General features: G+C 42.6%; 1 protein-coding gene across 6 annotated transcripts in view; it reads right to left on the bottom strand.

The window, feature by feature from the left end:
- The window catches only part of SGPL1 (sphingosine-1-phosphate lyase 1), a 72000-nt gene that overhangs the window by 21942 nt on the left and 37524 nt on the right, over positions 1-12534 (bottom strand). For all 6 annotated transcript variants that reach the window (XM_066243296.1, XM_066243298.1, XM_066243299.1 and 3 more), the window contains 2 exons: positions 6675-6742; positions 2929-3076 (listed from right to left, as the gene is read on the bottom strand). In XM_066243296.1, coding sequence (XP_066099393.1) covers positions 2929-3076; positions 6675-6742 — 216 coding nt within the window. The remainder of the gene's footprint in view (positions 1-2928; positions 3077-6674; positions 6743-12534) is intronic.

Raw genomic sequence — 12534 nt, 5'->3', positions numbered from 1 at the left:
GCTCCCGCCGCACTTCCAGAAGGGGCACCTCTTTCATTGGTGGTCAGTGAGAGGAGCATAATTCCCATTGAAATACTGGTCAGTTTGTTGATTTAAATTTACTTGTTCTTTATTTTAAATATTGTATTTGTTCCTGTTTTGTTTTTTTTACTTTAAAATAAGATATGTGCAGTGTGCATAGGGATTTGTTCATAGTTTTTTTTATAGTCTGGCCCTCCAATGGTCTGAGGGACAGTGAACTGGCCCCCTGTGTAAAAAGTTTGGGGACCCCTGAGTTATTATCAACAACAGACTGAAAAAGATACCCATGGCACCTAGGTACAATATGGTCCAGTAATAATGCTGTCCTCTTCCCCAGCTGCCTTGTAACAGCAGAAACTTTTCCTGCATCTCTATACTTATTCTCTGTTCTCGGTATGGCTTGGCCTGACCTGTTTCAGCAACATTTTCTCCTTTCTTCCCACTTCTGACCCAGTCATGGAAGAGTGGGGACCATTACAGGCAGAGCTCGCAGAGAAGAGCAACATGAAAATGAAATTTCATTATATGATACAATCATTAGGGTTGGAATCAGGGAACTGAAGCCAAGATTACACAAGCCACAAGGAGACATCTTTGTCGCAGGGGGCCCTCCTTCAGACAAGCCTGGAAACCCACACAGAATTAGCCACATGCTTCCAGCAACACCCGCTGCAACATTCAGGAGCAGGAACAATCAACACTGAGATAAAGCTCACAGGAAAAGTCCTGACCAGAATATAAGGACCAACTGTCCATTTCCTGTCTGAGGTGCTACATTATACACTTCATGTTACATCGACAAATCTGTCAATGTGGGTGTCTCAGGTTCTTTTGCTACAATATGGCTATGCCCTATTGAAAGTGGGTAATGAGGCCCTGGCTGGTTGGCTCAGCAGTAGAGCGTCGGCCTGGCGTGCGGGGGACCCGGGCACATAGGAGAGGCGTCCATTTGCTTCTCCACCCCCCCCCTTCCTCTCCGTCTCTCTCTTCCCCTCCCACAGCCAAGGCTCCATTGGAGCAAAGATGGCCCAGGCGCTGGGGATGGCTTCTTGGCCTCTGCCCCAGGCGCTAGAGTGGCTCTGGTCGGGGCAGAGCATCGCCCCCTGGTGGGCAGAGCCTCGCCCCTGGTGGGCGTGCCAGGTGGATCCCAGTGGGGCGCATGCGGGAGTCTGTCTGACTGTCTCTCCCCATTTCCAGCTTCAGAAAAAAAAATAATAATAAAAAATAAAAAATTAAATAAAAAAAAGAAAGTGGGTAATGAGAAAAGCTATTACAGAAGCACACTAATTAAACATTATAGCCATGGGCTCTATGAAGCAAAAATCTTCAGTTCCAAGAAGAGAGCAGCAAAATGAGTAGTGAGCATCCAGTCTAATCTCCTAATCCCTCAATCTCATGCTATCTACTACCTCTGGCCTGCTGCCAGCTCAACTTTCCCTCTCCCCTCAGAGGACACCTGCTCTGTACCAGGCGTGTTTTTAGACCATAGGTCACCACACTTTCAAAATTAGGACTCATGGTTTCAGTTCCTGTTCGTTTACTCATGCTACAGAGTATGGCAATGGACAGTGACTTAAAAATGGAATGGAAGGAAATATGGTGGCAGCAATCAGCCCTCATAATCATGGAAATCTTTAATATACAAGTCTCAGAGTGCTAATCCTGCTTTATATCATCTAGAAATCCTAGGCTGTATCTAATTTTGTACCAGCCAATGTAATTTCAATTAGACATTTTAAAATGTAATTTTTGAAATGCAATGTGGTGTCCTGGATTGGATCCTAGAATATAAAAAAGGACATTAGTAGAAAACCTGGTGAGATAAAATCTGTAGTTCAGTTAATAGTACTGTACCAATGTTAATTTTTTTAATTGATTTCAGTGAGAGAGGAAGGGAGAGAGAGACAGGAACATCAATCTGTTCCTGTATATACTCTGACTGGGGATCGAACCAGTAACCTCTGTAGTTTTGGGAGGATGCTCTAACCAACCAAGCTATCTAGCCAGGGCCTGTTGTTAATTTTTAAGTTGTGACAACTGTTATTTTAAATACTGAAATGAAGAGAAGCAGGGTCAGAGATATATGGGAAATCTCTGTATTATTTTTGAAGATTTCCTATAAATCTGAAATTAGGCCAAACTAAAAAGCATACTTTTAAAAAGTATTTATTACTTTAATCTATAACAAAGCATTTGTGTTATAATAACTTTTGTTGAGCACTTATATGCCAGGTATTATACATTTACATATATGATCTCACTTGATCTCTATAATCATTCTTTCAAGTAAGTATTATTATTATTCCCATTGTAGAGAGACAGAAATTGAAGCACAGAGAAGTTAAATAACTCACCTAAGGTAATACTTCAAGTGACCAAGCCAGGATGTGAATCCAGGCTGATTCCACTGGCTGTACTCTTAAACATCAAGCTAGTTGTACTTGGTACATTTATCCTTCCTCATGCATGTATGTACGTGTGTGTGTTTATTACATAAAAACACTATTAACATTCTAATATATATATATAAATTACATATATATAAATGTGTACATTTATCTTCTGATAAGGGAATTATAGTCATTTATTTTCTTTTTTGCTGTTAGAAAGACTTCACAATTTCTATAATAGACCTGTATTTCATTTTTATTACACATAATTCTTTTTAAAAAAAAACAAGTGTATCTACATTATTCAGGCTTACAAAAGGAAACCGACCAAGTTCTACTATCTCAGAGATTTGTTTTATGGATTAAGGATGAATCTAAATATAATTTTTAAAAATGAAAGTCAACATTTGAGACAGGGAGTGGGCCCTCCTGAACATATAAGTACCAAGGATGAGTGTTCTTAACCTTCACCGACAGTAACTGACGGCCCAGCCAGGCTGACGAAGTAGAAGCTTACCCATTGAACTGTACTCCTTGAGCTTCTCCAGAACTGCAGACGAACTCAGACCTTGAGGGGGCAGAATTTTTACATACTCCTTGTCCACGTTCAGAAATGACATGTTTTTGCTAATATCATCCTTGATCTTGTTCAACTGAACCTGGATCTTCAAAAGTAAGAAAAACAAAGTTAACAAAAAGAGAAAGAATACAGTATAGAGAAGAAAAGAACCAGTTATGACACCATGTCAACTGCCAAAGGCTGGGGTGCCACACAAATACTACAGGAAAAGAAGCATATTTTTTCTTAAAGATATATGGTGACAGTTTGACTACACAACTCTTTTCTGGTATGTGCAATACTTTCTTAGAGTCTAAAAAGTCAACTTTCTCTCTGAAGGTCAAAGAAACATTCAATCCCTGCCCTCCGCCATGTTGATATCACCATTGCTTTACTTGGTTAGCATCTGCTGATGTCAGCACTACTTTGAGGGCAACATTTGGACCTTGCTCCTGCCCTGGCAGCAGCGACAGTGTGTCTGCTAAAGAAACAAAGGTAGAGCAACGAACAGTCCCCAGAAAACAGGCCAAGCAGCAATAAAGGGATTCAAGTGCTGATTAAAGTGATGAGGCTCCTTTCAAAAGACAGGAGGAAGCTGGAGGCTACACTACTCCCCCGCATAAGCTCTAGACATCCTAGGACATGCCAGGAAGACCGCATTCTATCTCCTCAGGTTGGTGACAGCTTGTACCGTCTGCCCCTTAAGTACTAGGAGGGGCTAAAAGTCTTCCCTGCTACATAATTTCTTTTTCTCGAAGTTAGAAGCCGGGAGGCAATCAGACTCCCGCATGCACCCGACCAGGATCCAGCTGGCATGCCCACCGGGGGGCGATGCTCTGCCCATCTGGGGCGTATCTCCGTTGCGGCCAGAGCCATCTAGTGCCTGAAGTGCAGGCCATGGAGCCATCCTCAGCGCCCAGGCCAACTTTGCTCCAATGGAGCGTTGGCTGTGGGAGGGGAAGAGAGATAGAGAGGAAGGAGAGGGGGAAGGGTAGAGAATCAGATGGGCGCTTCTCCTGTGCACCGTGACCAGGAATCGAATCCGGGACTTCCACACACAGGGCCAACGCTCTACCACTGAGCCAACCGGCCAGGGCCTCTGCTACATAATTTTAGAAGGAAGATTTTTGAGGCTCAGAGACAAAAAGTTATTTGTTTTGAGTAAGCATATGTGTAACTATGGTTATTGTTTTTCCAAACTCACAGCAACAGTTTCTGTGACATTTTCTTTTATTCATTCACTCACTCACTATTTGTTGAACTACTACTATGGGCCAGCAATACAATGAACAAAACAAACTGAGGCCGTACACAGTGGGGAAAAAATCCTGTTTTCACAAAGCTTATTTTAAGCAGCAGAGACAGAAAATACAAGTCAGGTAATGAAAAGTGCTAGGGGCAGGGTTGGGGGCAGAGAACAGAGTATGGGGGCTGAATGGCAGGGATGCTATTTGTGGTAAGGGATGTGTGGGTGGTAGGTTTAGGGATGAGTGTCTACAATTGTGCCCAAGCCCTCAATCCAAACATTTAGATTTTTCATCTCTAGCAGTGAATGATTAGAATATAAGAGAGTCCCTCCGATGTAGCCCTCAATGAAGCCACAGGGAAGGTCACTCCTTTAAAAAATATCTACAGCAGTCTAACAGAAACTGGCAGGTGGTACATGGCAAAGACCACATTCTCAGGCAATGCAGGGCCATGTGATCAACATGAAGATAATTTTAAAGTTGTAAATAATTATATTCATAAGTGGTGACAATCCAACATGAACAAATTATGAAAGCTGAACTTCCATGCATAGACTATGCTGTTGTAATAAAACAAAACAGACAAAAAATTATGAGCGCTATCTTACAAAGCATGGTAAGTACTTCCCACCCCTAATTCTTACCTCAGGGGCTCTTTCACATTTTAAATTCTTCACAGCACTGACTTCAACATGAAGTCCTCTTGTACTTATTTAATTAACTGTCTTTCATACTACAGAGGAAGGACTTGGTCTTGTTCACCACGGCATCCCTGGCACCCAGAACAGAACCTGACACTGAGCATGCTCACTAACACGTGCTGAATAAGTGCATGAATGAGAGATGGACACACACATGCTCACTCAATAGCAAATTTTTGGCTCTGAGCCTCAAAATCTGCTTCTAAAATAATGAAAGGTGATTAATGATATAGTTTCCCTTACAATTCTGTTAGTCTATAAACTTAAGAATGGGTTCAGAAACCCTAGTATTGTCTCAAAATCTGAAACCGAAAGAGAAAAGCATGAAGAATAAGGGCAGAAAAAAACAGAGACCAATAAGGGGAAATGGTATTATCCTTCATGAGCCAGTCCATCTGGCAGATCTTCCTTCTTCTTCTACCCTCATTCTATAAGGACCAAGGGGGGGGGGGGGGCACAAAGCAAACCAGATAGAAGGTGACGGAAGACAATTGGACTTTGGGTGATGGGAATGTAACATGATCAAATGCCAAAATAACCTGGAGATGTTTTCTTTGAACATATGTACCCTGATTTATCAATGTCACCCCATTAAAATTAATAATAAAAAAAAGGACCAAGGCAGACTTATATGGAGGCTTAAATGATGTAAGGTCAAATAAAAGCCTCCCTATCTACTCTCATGCCCCGTCTCCACCCCAGTTACTGCTTCTACTTCCCCATAGGAAATAAACCTGAAAATACATACTGTGGCAGTATCAGAACAGTGTTCTGAATGGATTTCATTCAAAGGCTAAAGATAACTGATATTTTTCCTGGTCTGGCCAGAAAAGGGAATTGAAAGCCAAAAGTCAAAGAGAGATTGAAAGGAAGTTGAGGTGAAGGGCAGGGTACTGGGAAGATAAAGAAATCAAGAACTCATGTGTCCACCTTAAAGCTGGAGTGGAGCAGGCCCTGCTTTTATCTTCATCTGTAAAAAGAGCCTGCAGGAAGGTACAGAGGTGACTGTCTAATCCTCAGTGGGTGAGGGCAGAGAAGATACAGTGCAGGGAACACACTAGACTATGGAGAGGTGCAAAGAGCAAGAGAACAGCTCTGTTATCTAAGCTTCTAAACCTGGGATCAGCAAACTACAATCCAAACCAAGCCTGCACCTATTTTTGTAAAGAAAGGTTCCCTGGGAGATAGCCAGGCTCATTCCTTTACCTCCGATCTTATCACTGCATTCCCTCTACAAAGGCAGAGGTCAGGAGTTGTGACAGACATAGCACGGCTTGCAAAGCCAGTGTTTCATATTTAGCCCTTTACAGAAACAGTTTGCCAACCCTGATCTAAGCCATGTAAGAACCCAACCCCCGCATAAATATCTAACATCAGCCCAGCCAAATACTGCTCCAAAGCATGTCACTTCTGTCAAGACTTCTCATTTTCAAATCCTTGACAGACAACTCCTTTCTCCTTTGGTCACATGTTGGAGAAAAGGTTAAGTCAGGCTTCTCAATCTTGGGGTTTCCCACTTTGTCGAGCCAGACAATTCTCAGTTGTAGGGGTCTGTCCTGTGCATTGTAAGCTGTTCAGCAGCATCCCTGGTCACTATCCACTAAATGCCAATAGCATTCCCCTCTATTTGTCCCTTGGAAGTGGGGGACAAAAATCACACCTCCCCTTTGAGAACACTAGGTTAGGTAAATAAAAAGAAAGAAGTATGACTATGGGGGGCGGGGAGGGGAGGAAGATCTATACAGATTCTACTTACCTTGTGACCAATAATAGGCATCTTCCTTATGAGCCTAAAGCATCTCTTTTTAAATCTTGACCATAAACCTGAAAGAAGCAAATGGTTCTATTATTCAAATAAATTCCCATGGATGTTATATGTTAGTCATAATGCATGAACTATTGAAATACATCCTCTGTAATCTCACTTGCTTTCAAATCACAAAGGTAGAGTTTCTTTTTTAAAAAATAAAAAACTTTTAATTTTTAAAGTAAGTAAAATGTTTCTATGGTTCAAAAAGTAAAAAAATAAATAAACACACACACACACAGTTAAAAGTTTCTCATTTACCCCCAAACCCTCATCCTATCCCCAGGTAAACACTATTCATTTCTAGAATACCCTACTAGAATTTCTTTATGCATATAGTACAAGCAAGAATAAAGACTTACTTTTAACATATCTTTATTTTTACACAAAAGGCAGTATATTCTAGCACTGTACTAAAACTTCTTTTTCTAATTAGAAATATTCTCTTAAAAATCAGTGCTTCCTCATCCATTTTTTATAGCTGTAGAGTATTTCAGTATATGATGTATCATAATTCATTAACCTGCCTGTTCTTGATGGACACTTTAGGCTGTTTCTACTCTTTGCTATTACAAGCCATGCCAAACTACATACGTAAGAGAACAGCTACAGGATAAATTCCCAGAAACAGAATTGCTGGCTCAAATGACATGTGCATTCCTGAGTTCTTTACCTTCTCAAGTTTTACAGAAGCCAAAAATTTCTCTTCCCTCCCTCAAAACAAATGACCAACAGATGCTTTTCTTCAGGATCTAGGCTCTAGTCTCTCATTCAGCATACATCCTAACAACATTTTCTGGACCTAAAAATGCCTTCAGGCCCTGGCCGGTTGGCTCAGCGGTAGAGCATCGGCCTGGCGTGCAGGGGACCCAGGTTCGATTCCTGGCCAGGGCACATAGGAGAAGCACCCATTTGCTTCTCCACCCCCCACCTCCTTCCTCTCTGTCTCTCTCTTCCCCTCCCACAGCCAAGGCTCCATTGGAGCAAAGATGGCCCAGGCACTGGGGATGGCTCCTTGGCCTCTGCCCCAGGCACTAGAGTGGCTCTGGTCGCAGTAGAGCGACGCCCCAGAGGGGCAGAGCATCACTCCCTAGTGGGCAGAGCATCGCCCCCTGGTGGGCGTGCCGGGTGGATCCCGGTCGGGCGCATGCGGGAGTCTGACTGTCTCTCCCCGTTTCCAGCTTCAGAAAAAAAAAAAAAATGCCTTCAGTATCATGACACCAATCAAAACTTCATTCTGTCCAACTGTTTATAGAACAAATATGGAATTCTGATCTTAATTATAATAATTATAAGTATGTGGCATCGAAATACACTGTATTTTATCTTCAATGAATTCACATTCAATATATCTCAACTGACTCTGACAACAAGATTTTGAAGCTGGCATAGAAGGTATTACATACTATCCAAAAGCAACTGTGGATCAAAGCATTAGTAACTTGTTCAAGACCACAGTGCAAATCAGTGATGGAGCAGGGATTTTAAGTGAAGTCTTGTTTTTCTAGTCTAAGACTTCCATGACTCTATGTTGCTTCAAATGCACAAAAGAAATTTCCAGTTATCCCAAATGTATTTAAGGAATCTAGACATAGCTTTCATGTAAGGCATGAACTGAACATGAACTTCTACTGCATTCCCAGGAGATCTGGGCATTCCAACTTCTCTGGCCACAAGGAGCGTTCTCTCAACAACAGAATGCATGTGCACCTTCTTTTGGTATTCAATTATAAAGTCTTGCATCTTTACTTGTTTTTGCCTCCATTACACCACATCTTTCTACCTCCCTCTATAGTGCCTAGCACTGTAGTCATCATTCAATAAATGTCTGGCACTAAACTAGGTAATTAAGACAGACTAAATAAGAAGACAAAGGAATTAAAACCACTTGTCCGAAGTTACATTTTTGTTTAAATTTTTAGGTATTTCAGTCCCATGTTCCAAATGTTATAATACATAACTGAGATCATCTAGTGTATACAATATTGTATATTCTTCTCATTTAAAGCATTTTCTACATTACTAAAAGTTCTTCTTAAATATATTTTTAAATGTACCATAATAGTCCATCAAATGAGTAACTTAGTATTGGATATTTAAGCTGCTTGATATTTGACTACAGTTGGCCCTTGAACAACATGGTTTCAACTGCACCAGTCCGCTTATTCGCCGATTTTTAAAAAATAAATATTCAGCCCTCAGATCCCCAGGTTTCACATCCACGGATTCAACCGTGAATCAAAAACAGCAATTTTGATCTGTAGTTGGGAATCTGGGGCTGACGAGGGCAAAGGAGGGCCAACTACTGCCTTGCTCTATGCCATTTTATACAAGGACATGAGCATCCTCTGATTTTGCTATCTGCGGGGGTCCAACTATAGTTAAATTTTGGAGGAATCAAAAGTTACACATGGATTTTAGACTGTGCGAGGGTCAGCCCCTTCTACCACTGTTGTTCAAGGGTCAACTCTATCTCTAACAATGTTAAAACTATAAAGATTCAGAACCACTTTCTTATTTGATAAATAAAATAATAAATGAGCTGGAAAGAGGTCCAAAACTCAGCAAATGACATGTGGAGTCCAAAAGTACACTAATGTGACTAGATGGAAGAAAAAGGAATAGACTAATCTGGTGAGAAGTGGGATAAAACGGTACAGGGTAAAAGGAACAGGATAGAGAATCAGAGACAGAGAAATTAAAAATGGAATGACCACCTGGTCATGACCTAAAAAGATGTTCTCAAAAGGAAAAGTCCCCAGAGGTACAAAAAGAAAAGTGATTAGAATATGTTAAGGTAATAAAACAGGAAATGTCAGTGTAAGAATGACAATGCATGGTTCTTTAGTTTACAAATCCCTTTCACACAAATTATGCCAGTCAATCCTCATATTACTCTATGACTCAGTAAGGCAGGTATTATTAAACCCATTTTATTATGAGGACACATGCTAAGAGGACTTCAGGGTGTTGTCATAGCTAGAAACTGGGCGAGTTTATCACACCTACCTACCACATAACTGATTTCTACTGATGAACTATGAACAATCTCAGTTAAAATCAACACCAAGGCCCTGGCCACGTAGCTCAGTTGGTTAAAGTGTCATCCCGATACACCAAGGTTGCAGGTTGAATTCCAGGTCAGGGCACATACAAGAATCAACCAGTAAATGCATAAATAAGTTGAACAACAAATCATTCTCTCTCTCTCTCTCTCTCTCTCCAATCAATCAATAATTTTTCTAATCAACATCAATTTGTAAGGATTTGAGCTGATAATCACAGACAGAAATAAGCAGGGAGAACTGCTGCTAACTCCTACCCATCCTCCACCCATTCCTCCTGCTGCTTCTAGTTCTTACCTACCCCGGCATCAATCTCATGTTCTAGAATTACCTGTTCCCCTCAGAAAAGTATTCAGAGGTTCAGGATTGACAAAGCTTATCACTAGTCCAGATGTCAGACTCCTCTGGGGGAATATACTAAAAATAACTTGATTGTTCAGTGATATATATGTAGAATACTCCCACATGAGCAAGGTTCTAAAAAAAAAAAAATGACACTGCTATCAAAATGATACCTAGTTTCTGGAGGGAAGACATTATTATGTCTCTAAAATTCAAGTTGGAAGTTACAAAATTAGAAGTATGTTCGTGTGTATATGAAATTGCCAATATTCAACAAGTTTTTACCTATAGAAACTACATTTTGTATGGACACATAATACAGACAAAAAGAGTGGTTAGATCTAGGCAGCAAGATTCTAATTTTGTTCTCATGGCTCATCTATATCTGATTTTCTACACTGAACACATACTATTTTTGTAGTAATAAAAAATGTTGGCCCTGGCCGGTTGGCTCAGTGGTAGAGCGTCGGCCTGGCGTGCAGAAGTCCCAGGTTCGATTCCCGGCAAGGGCACACAGGAGAAGCGCCCATCTGCTTCTCCACCCCTCCCCCTCTCCTTCCTCTCTGTCTCTCTCTTCCCCTCCCGCAGCCGAGGCTCCACTGGAGCAAAGATGGCCCGGGCGCTGGGGATGGCTCCTCGGCCTCTGCCCCAGGCGCTAGAGTGGCTCTGGTCGTGGCAGAGCGATGCCCCGGAGGGGCAGAGCATCGCTCCCTGGTGGGCAGAGCGTCGCCTCCTGGTGGGCGTACCGGGTGGATCCCGGTCGGGCACATGTGGGAGTCTGACTGTCTCTCCCCGTTTCCAGCTTCAGAAAAATACAGAAATAAATAAATAAATAAATAAATGTTAAAATAAAACAAAAAAACTAAATTAAAAAAAATAAAACCACTGAAATGGCTTGAGTTCAGCTCATAGACTTAGGCACATACCATTTATACCCTATTATTCATTTTCTCCTGGAATGCTCAGAGGCCAGCATATTCTTTGGAACACTAAAAGCGATAAATACCAGGACCTAAGATGGCTATGCTTCCACTACCAATTAAGCAAAATGCACATGGGTACCATAAGCTGTACTGGAAATAGAATGAACTCCTGGATTCAATAATAATCATAGCAAAGAAATGCAAATCTCTAACCATAGTCTGGTTTTACAGATGCACCACCTTAAAAGGAAAATCACATAGAATAGCAGTTGTCAGGAGCTGGAGAAGGACGGAATGTAGAGTCACGGTTTAAATGGGGAGGGAGTTAGGGGGACGAGGGCAAGGAGGTATAAAAAGGGACACAGGGGCCCTGGCCGGTTGGCTCAGCGGTAGAGCGTCGGCCTAGCGTGCGGAGGACCCGGGTTCGATTCCCAGCCAGGGCACACAGGAGAAGCGTCCATTTGCTTCTCCACCCCTCCGCCGCGCCTTCCTCTCTGTCTCTCTCTTCCCCTCCCACAGCCAAGGCTCCATTGGAGCAAAGATGGCCCAGGCGCTGGGGATGGCTCTGTGGCCTCTGTCTCAGGCGCTAGAGTGGCTCTGGTCACAACATGGCGACGCCCAGGATGGGCAGAGCATCGCCCCCTGGTGGGTAGAGCATTGCCCCTGGTGGGCGTGCCGGGTGGATCCCGGTCGGGCGCATGCAGGAATCTGTCTGACTGTCTCTCCGTTTCCAGCTTCAGAAAAATGCAAAAAAAAAAAAAAGGGACACAGGGATGGGGGGTGACGGAGTTATATTCAGTGGGACATTTGAATCCAAGTAAACACAATAAATTAAAATTAATAAAAAAAATTTTAGCCCTGGCCGGTTGGCTCAGCGGTAGAGCGTCAGCCTGGCGTGCGGGGGACCCGGGTTCGGTTCCCGGCCAGGGCACATAGGAGAAGCGCCCATTTGCTTCTCCACCCCCCCCCCTCCTTCCTCTCTGTCTCTCTCTTCCCCTCCCGCAGCCGAGGCTCCATTGGAGCAAAGATGGCCCAGGCGCTGGGGATGGCTCCTTGGCCTCTGCCCCAGGCGCTAGAGTGGCTTTGGTCGGGGCAGAGCATCACCCCCTGGTGGGCAGAGCGTTGCCCCTGGTGGGCGTGCCGGGTGGATCCTGGTCGGGCGCATGCGGGAATCTGTCTGACTGTCTCCCCCCCCCCCCCCCCCCCCCGTTTCCAGCTTCAGAAAAATACAAAAAAAAAATTTTTTTTTAAATAAAAATAATTTTAAAAAACTAGAAAGAGCCAGTTCAAATAGATGTCATCAGGAAAAAATATAATTGTGGAAATTTTAACCAAACAAGAAATAACAAGCATATCTCTTCAATGCTTCAGTGTTTTTTGTTGTTTTTTTTTGTGTGTGTGAGAGAGAAAGACAGGAAGAGAGAGAGATGAGAAGCACCAACTCGTAGTTGTTGCACTTTAGTTGTTCACTGACTGTTT

The sequence above is a fragment of the Saccopteryx bilineata genome, chromosome 9 (assembly GCF_036850765.1).
Source record: "Saccopteryx bilineata isolate mSacBil1 chromosome 9, mSacBil1_pri_phased_curated, whole genome shotgun sequence".
Taxonomy (NCBI): Eukaryota; Metazoa; Chordata; class Mammalia; order Chiroptera; family Emballonuridae; genus Saccopteryx; species Saccopteryx bilineata.
This window is presented reverse-complemented; position numbering and strand designations above follow the sequence as displayed.